The 13,464-nt window shown below is 29.7% G+C and overlaps 1 protein-coding gene across 1 annotated transcript in view; it reads left to right on the top strand.

The window, feature by feature from the left end:
- Nucleotides 1–10,557, top strand: part of LOC142331500 (uncharacterized) — a 34,251-nt gene extending 23,694 nt beyond the window's left edge. Inside the window, exon 2 of the mRNA XM_075377445.1 lies at nt 8,646–10,557. Coding sequence (XP_075233560.1) covers nt 8,646–9,932 — 1,287 coding nt within the window. The 3' untranslated portion in view covers nt 9,933–10,557. The remainder of the gene's footprint in view (nt 1–8,645) is intronic.
- Nucleotides 10,558–13,464: the final 2,907 nt, after the last annotated feature.

Below are 13,464 nucleotides of genomic sequence, written 5' to 3'. Positions count from 1 at the left end.
AATGATGGATCATCTCAAAAATGTGGTATAATGTTTTTTTTCAAATCTTTACGTTTTAGAATCCAACTGGTTCATCTCGACCAAAAAAAAAAAAAAACATTATGTGTCGCATTGCTTTTGGCCTTATATCTCAGGAAGGATTGTCCAAACCAATTTTCTTCAAATTTGGCTCAAATATTTATATGTATGAAAAAATTGATCCTATTAATTTTTTTTCAAGATTTGTTAAGGGGGTGGGTAAATATCGAGAAAAATAAAATTTACATTTTCTTCAGTACATTTTAAAGAAAATTTTTATTAAATCAAATTTGTTATCAACATTGTATATACAGATAATCCAATAAGTTCTTCTTTTAAAAACCAATTGCCACCTCTTAAAATTGAAATATGTAACTGAAAGTTTATATCATATATAGAGCTATCAAGAAATATCTACGACTGTTTTTTTTAATTATAAACGCCGAACCTAAAACTCAGAAAAGGTTTCTTGAAAACTTATTTTTTTATTTTAGTTTTTATTTTAGTTGAAGAGAGTGTTAAATTTAGAAAAAAATTTACTCAAGCAAATTTGTTAAGCTTAACATACATATGAATATTTTTAGAAAAATATGTCTTAAAATTTATTCTCCACCTCAATATATATATATATATATATATATATATATATATATATATATAAATCTTTTTTCATTATTTAAAGGGCATTACTTCCTGGACCCAAAATGAATGAGAAGCAATATTTTTTCATTGCTTTCATAAAAGTTATAAGATTTTTGTTCATTACTTTTAAACGATTTTCTTTTAAATTGATTTTTCTTTTTTGTTGTGGATCATTTCTTTATAAATGAATTTATTCTCGGAATAAGTAAAGCCCCTAAAATCAAAACTTTTTTTATTTCAAACTAGCAAACCCGACAATGCTTCGTTATGTTTTATATATAAAACATAATGATATATATATATATATATATATATGAACACAAGTGAAAGTTTGATAAAACATAAAAAAAACTGCATTACGGAACTTCACAAAATTTAATCTTTCACTTTTACAAAGTCAGAATGAGAATAAGTCCAATTGGGAAAACAACAACACTACCTATCGGATTTAATTCAAACTACACTCTGAACACAGTAGTCGGTTCAAAATACCCGTAACTTTCTTTCTACTGCTCAGATCGAGAATTTCTTTAAACTTTCTCCAGACAACGCGGATCATTTTTCAAAAACCCGTGCGTAAATCGGTTTAGTAGTTTTTTAGTCTTTAGCAGACACATACGAACATTGCCTTTTATATATATATATATATATATAAATATATATAGAAGAAGAAGAAAGTCTGTTTGCATATTAGTTTGTTTCGTAAATATCTCGACCCGGCGTCACCTAGCGGGTTAGTTTCTGCAAATTGTTTTCTTTTCACGTAACTAATATATATTCTGAATATGAACCAAATCGGACTATAGATGCTGTTTTTCCAAATATCTCAACCCCCAGCGCCACCTAGCAAGTCCAAACTAATTCAGAAACTTTGCGGACGTGCGTACAACTCCTCACCAAAGGTTAATCGCAAACGGATGAACGGTAGGTATATGAACGCATACGGTACTTGTTTGTATCGTCAAACGTAAAGAAAATTTAGAAATTTTGATTATTAAATCTTATTTTAATAATCATGACGTCACCGGCATGGCCGGGAAACTTTGCTAGTTTTTTTTTTTACTAGGAAATAAATATTACAGAAAACAGGGTACAGTAACATACAGGCAGTAGTTTAAAATTATAAAATGAATATATTTTATTTATAGAAAAATCGTAAAATTTTAACTTAAAACGTTTAAATATAAATAGCAACTTCAATTTAATGTTAAAAGTAAAAAAAAAAAAAACAATTTAACTAAAAATACAATTCATTAGATAAGGAAGGGCTATAAAAAATAAATACTAAAAAAAAAGTTACATAAAAATGACAGGAAAACATTATTCGTATTAACTATACTTTCTGTACTGGCAAATAGCCAATAAATTTAAAAGTATTGGCTGTATATATAACATTTGTTCATCCATGACCTTGTCTACAGGTCATGCAAACAGAAGATGACCGACCAGTATCATACGGTGAAAGTGTTTGCATTAATAAAAGAGAATAACGGGGAAAGTAAAACTGAACTGGTTTTTAAAATACTGAACTGGTTCCTTTTTTACTACTTTATCATTATTATTATTATGACTTCTTAGAGACCGGTTTGTTCACCACAATATCTGTAAATAATTTCATTTTATAACTGTAAGTATGATACTCTATATTTTTCATAGAATAAATAAAATACGTGTTGAAAATAACACAACAGACCGGAAATGTATAACAAATGGAATATGTAATCATCACATATTTACAAAAATATCTAACTACGATCATGCGGATTTCATTCTTTAACCTAAAAAAAGATAATTTACTTACACTTGAATACAAAAAATTTTATTTGGCTTTGAATGATATATTAAACGGTGTGGCTCTTCCCCTGCTATTCATACTTGTTACTATTCATGCAATGAATAATATTCTAAATTTATTTATTTTAATTTTGACGCATTAAATAAAAAAAAAACATTTAAAAATTTTTAAAAAAATCCCTAACGGAAGGCGGAGGTAGATTACACCGGTGCTAAGTAGGAGATAAAAAAAGTTTCTACCTCAAAACCTCAAATTTATTCAATACGACAATGGTTGCATGTGAAAAAAAGTTTCTCACATGTTTTCTTACTCCGGTTTCGATGGGAAAAAGGTCAGACAGATAATTCTCCCAAAAATTTTATTTTAGAATACATGTTAGTTAATGTTGCTTTGAGTAAGACTGCGGATTTGCTATCTAATTCTGTTAAAGTTGGCAAAAATGATTTTCTACCCACCGTATCATATGCTTTTTGAAAATTAATAAAAGTTACAACATATGTTCTATCTTAACATTTACAATATTCCATAATATTTTTGAGATTAAAAATATGTTCTGCGCAAGATTTATTTTTCTAAATTCACCCTGATATTTACCCAGTAGAGGTTCGGCACGAATAGGAAGAGCTTTAGATAGAATTTTTTATGTAACTTCCAAACGCAAAATTTCCCTGTAGTTATTTGGATCCTTTTTTTATGAAATATGTGGATGAGTGCAGTTTTCCAATCTTCGGAAATTTCTCGTTATGACACATTTCGCAAAAAATTTTGATTTTGAACTTTTGCATTCGTGTTGGTCTTCTTCCAGATTTCTGCTATAATTAAACTTTTCCCAGAAGTTTTATTATTTTTAAGTTCTTTAATTAAGTTTTTAATTTCCTCCAAATTCGGAGGTGTGGGGTTTTCTTCGTTATGGCTGTTAATTTTAAAACTAAGTGTTTCTTTTGGTTTCTCACAATTAGTTAAATTTTATAAATATATCATAGATGTTTAATATACTCGGAAATCAAAGGAATGTAATCAAAGTGTTATCTACCGGCTAAAACTCATTTTTCTATTAAAAAACGTAATTTACAGCCAATAAATTTTTTATTTTATTTTAATACGTCATCGAAAGAAGTGACATTCTTCCCTTATAGAACATTGAACCGTCTAATCATTTGAATAAACATCGTCATGTAGATGATTCCCGGAACGAAATAATATATGAACTGGTGGCCGTTCAATTGTACCATGGCATCGAATTTTTTCATAAAAAGTTTGATCGATTTATTCGTTAAATTGAATATGATTTCAACTTATGATTTCAGCATAAATACTACTTTTTTCGTATGAAATAATAGTTAAAAAAGTTTCGGTTTTAAATTTAACCGATACAGATCTTAAAAAATAACAAAATCTGTTTGCTTTTTAAAATGATACAGGTTTTTTCTTCAAGTAATATTTACAAAAATATTATTTTTTATTTTCCATCTATATATATAAAAGACTATCATCATTTTGTGTGTGTGCCCTACTAATTCAAAAACTACTGAACCGATTTCGCTGAAAATTTCACAATTTATTATTATTTGTCCCGGAGGTGTTTACATGTTATTAGTTGCATGATATTTAATTACATAATAACTGTCTAAGGAAATCGATATTGAGGTAGACAACGATCGATATAAACAATTACAATCGATATAGAAGATATCTTTCGATGTATACATTGTTTTTTATTTAGGTTTAAACTCCGGATCCACCGTTAGGTATTGCTTCACAGGATGAGATAAATAATCTGTAGCGTGTGTGAAAATGCCATGCCTGACCGGGATTCGAACCCGGGTCCTCCGGATGGAAGGCCGAGACGCTACCACTCGCGCCACGGAGGCCGGCGATATATACGACGACATTACATTTAGTAAAACAAATTTCAGGTTACTTATTTATACTTTTTTTAATGATTTAGTTTGAACTGTGATAAACATTCTAGTAATAGCGAAGTATTTGCCAGAAGTCCACTAGCGCTGAATATAAAACAGAAGTTTTATAAAATAATTCGCTTAGATAAGACATGTAAAACTTATTTATGCGGTTTTAAAATAAGTATAAATACAAATTCTTGTGTATAAGAATTCATTTTTAAAATGCGATGTTTTTTAAAAGCAATATTTTTATAAAAACTATAAGGTGTATTTTATACATTTATTTTTTGAGATAACACCTGCCTGGTTATTAGATACACTAAATTATGATTGAAAATAATTTTCTACCATGATGCGATCAAATATAAAAACGAAAACAATATGCTTGAAGAAGTACTGAAGGTTTCTTGACCGTTTAGGCATTAAATACATTGACCACCACCGTCTGGTGTAATGTGGAATGGAATAACGGATAGGCTATTTATCGCTCAGAAGCATGAATTGCAGATATTTCTTATGGATGGCTGCACTGCAACGAAGCCATTTCCATTAAAGATTACTTTTCTGTTTTAATAATATTCTCACGAATCGTTCATCAATCGTCGTAAAAAATGTAATAATAAAATCCGTACTTATTTACTAAAATATTTTTTAAGTGTGACAAAAAAATTATTTTACCAGAAATTTCAGTACCATCTCTTCAATACATACACCGATAAAAAGTTTAAAATTAGGTGCCAATACAAGATAAAGAAATTTCAATATTCATCATGTTTAAAACAGTTTAGAAATATGTTTTAACATGGATTTTCTATTCTGTTAAGAAGTAATTAAATTAGTTTAACTAATGACTTCTAAAATATTAATAAATCTTAATATAAACTTCTACTTCTAATATAACAATAAAAAGGCTACTATCGACTATGATACTATTTCTAAAATTCTAGAATGGTTTCACTATATATATATATATATATATATATATATATATATATATATACACACACACACACACACACACACACACACACACACACACGTGAAGTCAAACTCCAGGAAGTGATTCTATTTAACATACTGAAGAAAAAATGTCCAGTAAACATAGGACCGAAAACGCGTATTTTCTGTCTTTCCCAGCCATTTTGTTAAAAAAAAACTATTTTTCAAGAACGGTTGGAGATTTTTTAATAGGGGGAAAAATAACAATACTCTTCGTTGAAAAATTTCATATTGGCAGACGTATAAATTTTTCAATTATAAATACCTTAGGAATTATAAATCAATCAAATTGTGTTTTATTATAAAAATTATGAAGCATTTTTTGTGAACAAAACGACACCTTAGCCGTAAAAATCCTACGACAAACAGAGTTATTGCAAAAAGTAGGTCTAAACCTATATGGCGGCCATCATGTATTTTATTATCGTAATTTCGTGGTGAAAATTTGATTTAGTTATCAAGTGAGTCACGATAATATAAAAAACAAGATAACCACCATATCGGTTTAGGCCTACTTTTTGCAATAACTATGTTATTTGCCGTCGAATTTTTACGAATAAGGTGTCGTTTTATTCACAAAAAATGCGAAATATGAAATACCATTTAGTTAAAGGAAAGTTTCCTATATATATATATTATTTACTTTTTCAAAAATGGCACCATTTGGTATAACTATTATATATTATTTTAAAACAGCTTACCAAATTCTAATTTGATTTCCTCGAGCGCTTTCGGCTATCTACCATCTTCAAGAGGATAATTATGACTAACATAAATAAAACTATAATCTTTCATAATTAAATTTTATATATATATATATATATATATTCTTCGTCATTTTGTTCAGATCGTCATTTTGTTAAAATTCGTCAAAAATTAATATTTAAAAGTGACTACGACCGTATTGTAACAATTTCTTAATTGTTTTATCTAACAATTCAGAAACTATTACAATACTGATACTTTTGAAAATGGCAGAATAACCGAAAGCGCTCGAGGAAATCAAATTTAATTTGGTAAGCTGTTTTAAAATCATATATAATACATCTACATATATATAAATCTCCAAAACTACCATAACAATTTCATCGAAATTGATATATGCTTTAGTAGTGTAACTGAAACTGTGCATGTGAAAATTTGATGAAAATTGGTTGAGTAGTTTTTGAGTTACGCTCAATTTAAAGTTGAAAAAATTTGAGGTTAAATTCACTGTGTAGTGATATATTTTTCATACGCCATAATGCGATGAGTCACAGTGGTGAGCGAGTTGGAATTTGATCCTTTTATGTAGGGTCTACTGGTTAATCGAACGTATGTAGTGCGTTATATTCTGTGCGTTCTGACTGCGAAATAGTGAGGATATCAGAAACGAAAAGTCGGTCTTCTTGCGCAGAACAGCGGAATAGTTTTTAAATTGTATAAATAAATAATTTTTTTTTTTAATTTCTTGACTCATTGACTTGCTCTCGTTATTTCTACATGATATAACGGACTTAAATGAAAACTATTTTAAAGTAATTTTCAGTAATAATACTAGTTACTTCCTTCAAATCGTGGAAGTAAAACTACATTTTTTTTGTTGAAAAAAATTCATAGAAATGAATTCTGAACAAAGTAATATATATATATAAAATCTAATAGACACAAATGTTAAAAAAAAATAAATTTAATAACACATCATAGTTACGTGATCAGAAAATAATTTATAACACTTTCTTTACAAACTACCACTCTATTTAATTCTACAATATTATTAAAAGTCTCAGACCATGTCCGTTACAATGATTGAATAATATTATTGGATGAATAATAATAATAACAATGAAATGGTTTAACACAGACGTTCCTGACATTCGTAAACTTAATTCAATTCTTTGAAAATAACAGATCAATAGACTTTGTCCATTCACTTTGATAAATAATTTAAACAGTCACGATTTTTAATTTTCTTAATACTTTCAAATAGAACTAATACCTAATTTAATTTTGTCTACGCAAAATTATTTTTATTTCTTAAAAAAAAAACAAAAAAACGCGTGATTGTACATGGATGCATGTGTCCACACATGCGTGTCAGCATATATAAATCACTTTCACTTTTTAAACGTTCTTAAACCATTACTTATATTTAATAAAAACTCATGTTTAATAATTAATTAAAAAAAAGTATATATACTGTATTTAATAAAAATTTCGTTTTCTTACAAATATCGTTTAATTATTTTTACTTCCTTGTACGAGTAAAGGAAGTATTCCGAAAAATTTCGGTTTTCAGATTTTAACGGAAATCTCCATTTTGATCATCCCTGAATCCATTTTGAGTAGTTTCAGCGTGACGTCTGTACGACGTATATATGTATGTATCTCGCATAACTCAAAAACGATTAGCCGTAGGATGTTGAAATTTTTGATTTAGCATTCTTGTAACATGTAGTTGCGCACTTCCCTTTTTGATTGCAATCGACTGGACCAAAAGTGTCTAAAAAAAGGTCAAATACAAAAAAATAAAATTGGATTTTGAACTTTTTCTTAACTGCAGTAATAAGACATTATTGAGCGCTTTCAACGATAAGTGGTATTTATTTTATTGACTTATAGCCAAATAAAATTTTAATTAATAAAATATTTGGATCTTACGAGGGGACAGCACTTCGGTTTGAATCCGACTTCATCTCCTTTTTTTAACTTTTTTTAATTTGAATATATTGATTTATTAATAATTATTATTAATCTCTGATTGTAAAAATAATGTTACAATAAATAATAATTCTATAATAACTATAAAAAAATAAAAATATCAAAAAAAAATCAAAAGTTATTAATGAAATAAATTTTTTTTTCTTTCTTCAAGAGAATTTTCCGAATTTCGAAAAATCTAGATATTTACATAAAGATTACACAGATCAAAAATCAAGTTGATATTTTTATTTGTTGCAGAGAAATTAAAAAAGAGTACTCGGGTTTCAAACGAAATTCAAAAAATCATAGTAAAATTTAATGTTACCCCATTTTAACCCTTTAAACTCAAAATTTCAAAAAATCCTTTCTTAGTGTGTACTTACACCAAACGATGAACCTGTTCGAAAATTTTCATCAATTTATCTTCCGTAGATTTTGCTGGACGCTTATTATAAATCACAAAATGTATGATATATATATAAATATATACAATAATTATTGCTAATAAAAATGAAAGACTTAATAAAATTGTTTATTGTATTTATAAATATAAGATATTAGATTTAATAATAAATTTATAAATGTATACATATTTTTTATTACAGTTGGCATGCTGCATTACATCTGCATTAGCAGATTCATCGACCAAGAAAGAAGATGACAATGAAAGTGGACCTAAGAATAAAAGAACAACGTATGGAGCAACAGGAATTCCAGGTTATGGAGCTGGTTTTCCAATAGCATCAGCTGCAGCGTATCAAATTCCAGCTGCAGCAGCAGCAACACCACACGCGGTACCATTATTTGTACCAAATACCCAAGGATTAGATTTTCATGGAGCTGGACTTTACAGCGGTTTAGGTTTAGGTTATGGAGGATATGGAGGTTTTGGAGGTTACGGAGGCTTCAATTTAGCACAATTTCCATTGACATCAGCATATAAAATAAATCCATTCAGCTACACATTAGGTCATGCAACTGCAGCAGTTGCAGCCCCACAACCATCAGTTTCAGCATATTCCGTACCATCATACAGTGCAGGTTCACTTGGACTATCCAGTTATGCTGCATATCCCGCAAGTTTCACGCCATCCTCAATACATTCTTATGGCTCTTCAGCATCTTCTGGTTACAGTTCACCATCTAGCTCGTATAGTTCACCAAGTTCTTCCTCTTCTGCTGCTTCTTCTTCATCTTCTACATCATCGTCATCATCGTCATCACCATCATATTCCCCAGCTTCTTTGTATTCTGCTTATAGTTCACCAACAACACAATCTGGTTATTCTGGATATAGTTCTCCAGCTGCTTACAGCGGTCCATCATCATCTTCCTATGCTTCTTATGCTTCTCCTTCCTCTACATACAGTTCTCCATCATCCTCCTCATCAGCCGCATCATCAGGATCATCATCAGGTTACAGTTCAGGTAGTTACAGTTCACCGAGTTATTCATCTTCCGCTTACAGTTCTCCATCATCTGCATATAGTTCTCCTTCATCAAGTTCTTCCTACAGTTCACCGGCCTCATCGACACCATATCACACATCATCTGCATACTCATCACAATCGTCGTCACCATACACCGCATCAGCAAGTTACAGTAGTCCAGCATCAGCTAGTTACAGTAGTCCAGCATCAGTGTACAGCTCCTCACCATCAACAACATATGGTGTACCATCATCTTTATATACATCACAGGCATTTGAGTCACATTTAAGTGGGTATTCGTCACCATATTCATCATCCCAAGCTTCTTCTTCCGCATCTTCTTCCTCACCATCATCATCTTATAGTTCCCCATCATATTCATCAGGTTATTCATCGCCATCAACATCATCAAATTATCAATACCCATCATATTCATATACACCATATTATGGTAAACATTAAAACAAACTTATTCTATTACATAATTAAAAATAAAAATACTCATAATAACAATAGAAAACACAAAAATTATTAATATACTGTTTTAAAAAATCTATACTAGGAAGGGATAATTGCATCAATTATTAGACAAAGCTTCTGATGATAAGTAAAACAAGAAATTTCATAAAATACTCACACCCAGTTATATAACATTTATATAGCACTATAAATGATTAATTCCATAATAAAATAATGAAATCATTTCATTCTAGCATTTTCCACTGATTACACCATCCTTCATATCATATAACTCATGCACTGCTCATTAATCATACATCAATTAAAAAAAAAAAATCACTATTAAATATTAAGTAAAATATTTATATAAAAATTTATACCTCGATTTATATTCAACAAATAACTTTGATTTGATTATGTACAAGTATGTAAGTCATGTTTATTCTGATGTATATATGTATGTATGTATGTTTGTATGTATGTTTACTTACGTAAAATTAGTAGACTGTTATTTTTTTTTATTACTTTGTTATTATTATTGTATAGTATATTACTATTATTTTTTTATACAGAAAAATTGTATCATACTTTTTTTATTGTTGTATTACAAAAAAATAAATAAATTCTTTTAAAAAAATACTGTGGTTTATTTATAGATTGATTTTTTATATACATATTATTTTTGGTTATTTTCCAATAATCACATAAACAGTAACAACAAAACATATTGAAAAATATATAATTTTATATAAAAAAGGAGTGAAAACAATTAAAACATCCAGTTATGGGACTCATGACCAATGTGAACACCAATCATATGACTACACTTTTAAAATCTCGCTGTTATAAAAAAATAAATAAATGAAACAATCATAAGATCAAAACCGCTAGCTTGGTCTTGTAGTAAAACTTAAAACTTATTGAAAATCAGCTGATTTTGAAGTCAAGAGTTTAGGTTCAAATCCTACCAAAGGTAGTTGCTTTTATTCAGATTTGGATATTATACCATGAATACTGTTGTTCTTTGAAGGTTGGAGTTCAATTAACCACATGTCTCGACTGGAACTCCTACACTTTCTCTGACCCCTTAACTTTAACATGGAGACCATCGTCTGTCTCTCTCCTGAGAGACAAAATTTCGCCAACCTTCTCACTGGCCACTGACTCCTTCACAGCCTGGAGGGGTTCAGCATATGTTTTGCTTTGCGCTTTGACTAAGACAGTCCTACTGCCCCATCTTTTCAATCTCTAAAAAGGTACATCAGCAGTTTCCGGACCTCCACAGCTTCTGGGGCAGCTCGCACCTTCCATATACCTTCTGCCATCCTACCTCTCGGGAGGACAAATAAGGGCAAAGGGGTGTCCGCTGTATCTTCCTGACTGAATTCAAAATCAATAATAGAGAGTTATCCGCTAGAGAGGATATTAGAGAGGATAGGTGAGGCAGCTCGTACAATGCGGTCACCACCACCTCCAAGTCTCGGGCTTTATGAAGGGCCCTGGCCCTAATTGCAATTTCCTTTAAAACCTTCTTGGCATTCACATTTTGTATGATGATCCTGTTCAGCACGAGCAATTCTACTATTATATGGTCAAAATCAGATCCTTCAGTAACATCACCATCACTTCTGTCCTCTATTAACTCCACTTTCCTTATAGGGACCGTCTTTCCTGTCGCCTTCAACTTTCAACCATCCTCCCGAATTAATAGACCTCTCGACCTCTGAGGCACCAGAAGTACTGGGCTCCAGTACGCTAGTATGTCGCTGCTCACCCCTTGGCTGGTGAACGCCCAGCACGGGGTCTCATTTTAAAGGGGTTACTTTGTTCCATACCACTCTGGGTGTGATCTTAGTTCAACACAGTAGTTTAATACCACTCTATATCCTAATTATCTAAACAATACAAAACAACTGAATATATACTATTATTAAGTATATAATAGATTAGGCTGTAGCTTAACATATCAACCTGTAATAGTCTATGCTATCATAAACGATAAAAAATGCTTGGAATTAAAATTAATTAACTCCGCTATCAAGTTCTATCACTGAACAAAATGAAATTATAACAGTCAATGCTATCAACAATTAACCCAAATAATAATCCAACAATGTTATCAAATAACAGATAACCAACTCCCAGGTTGGAAAAGTTCCACATGCTCACAACCAAACAACCTGCACTAACTTGAAATAGTCACTGACTGTCAACTAAAGTAAAAAACACATCCAATTATATTCTGCCAACAATTACCAATCCAACAGACCAGATAGCTAAACCAAAACTGAAAAAAAAAAAAAACAGAAAACTGAGCACACAAAAATACGTCCATAATCAACAGAACCTCTAACTCGACTAGGTTCTACAATCTAGAAAAATTCTATTAATCACGTTAATCACATTTAATTACTTCTTAAACAAATTATCTGCAAGATATCAGGGGTAAGTTATTCTAAATTAGCTGATGAATAGTATACCTACATTACCCAATAAAATTTTGAAAATGTGATTATTCTAACAAAATTAAAAAAATCTTTAAAAAAATTATTTGGTGCTGACCAAAATCTAATGAGAATCTACTCATCTAATGTAAATAAACAAATACTTCATTCAGATGATATATTTGTACATTACATAAATATCATGACACGAGTGATAAGCATGCTATTCTACAGGTGAATAAAAAGGGACTGTTCCAGTGGTTTCCTGGAAAGATCAAGGTAATCCACAAAAAAACCATCATGAGTAAAACATTATGAAGTATAAAACTAATGAACAAAAAGGAAAAATGGCTACAACTCGTAGTCATATATAAAGATAATACTTATATGAAAACTCAGACTAATAACTAACAGAAATAATCAGTGACAATAATAAACAGATAAAATAAGCACAATCAAATATTTAGGTAGGGGGTTATTAAATATGATGGAGATTCGGATTTACCAAATTATTTTATTTAAAAACTAATTCACAGTAGAGAATATTGCTTCTGTTAAAAAGAAACTATAAATTTAGTTTTAGATAAATTTATTAGATGATCTTCTTCTAGGTCAAAAGGTAATTTATTAAAAACAAAAATTTCTACACAATAAGGTCCTTTTTTATAACGTTTTTTTTTTCCTTAAAGGTCTTTTTCTTATTAGGCTGAAAACAAAAATAGATCCATTGTTCAATTTGTTAAGAGTGAATATTGTTTTTTTTTGGGATAAATGACTTTGTTTAATTCTAAAAATTGGTTTGAAGCATGATTCATACAAGTTGGTATCAAACAAATTTTTTTCAACTTTAAAATTTCAATTATCATCTCTTATTATTTATAGATTATAGCAAAAATCTGCATTAAATTAATATGTACTGTAATAATAGATGATATAAAAAATCTTAATATCTTGTAGATGTTTTTATAAAATTATAAATACAAGTTAGAAGAGAGAGAGCAACTGACAATTTTAAGCTAGTACTCTCACCAAGTTGGTTTTAAAGTTTGAATTCAAGGATTCAGAATATTTCTAGACATAAAAGGACACAG

Source organism: Lycorma delicatula, chromosome 10, assembly GCF_047948215.1.
Source record: "Lycorma delicatula isolate Av1 chromosome 10, ASM4794821v1, whole genome shotgun sequence".
Lineage (NCBI taxonomy): Eukaryota > Metazoa > Arthropoda > Insecta > Hemiptera > Fulgoridae > Lycorma > Lycorma delicatula.
The sequence above is the reverse complement of the archived record's forward strand: the minus strand, read 5'-3'. Positions and strand labels throughout refer to the sequence as shown.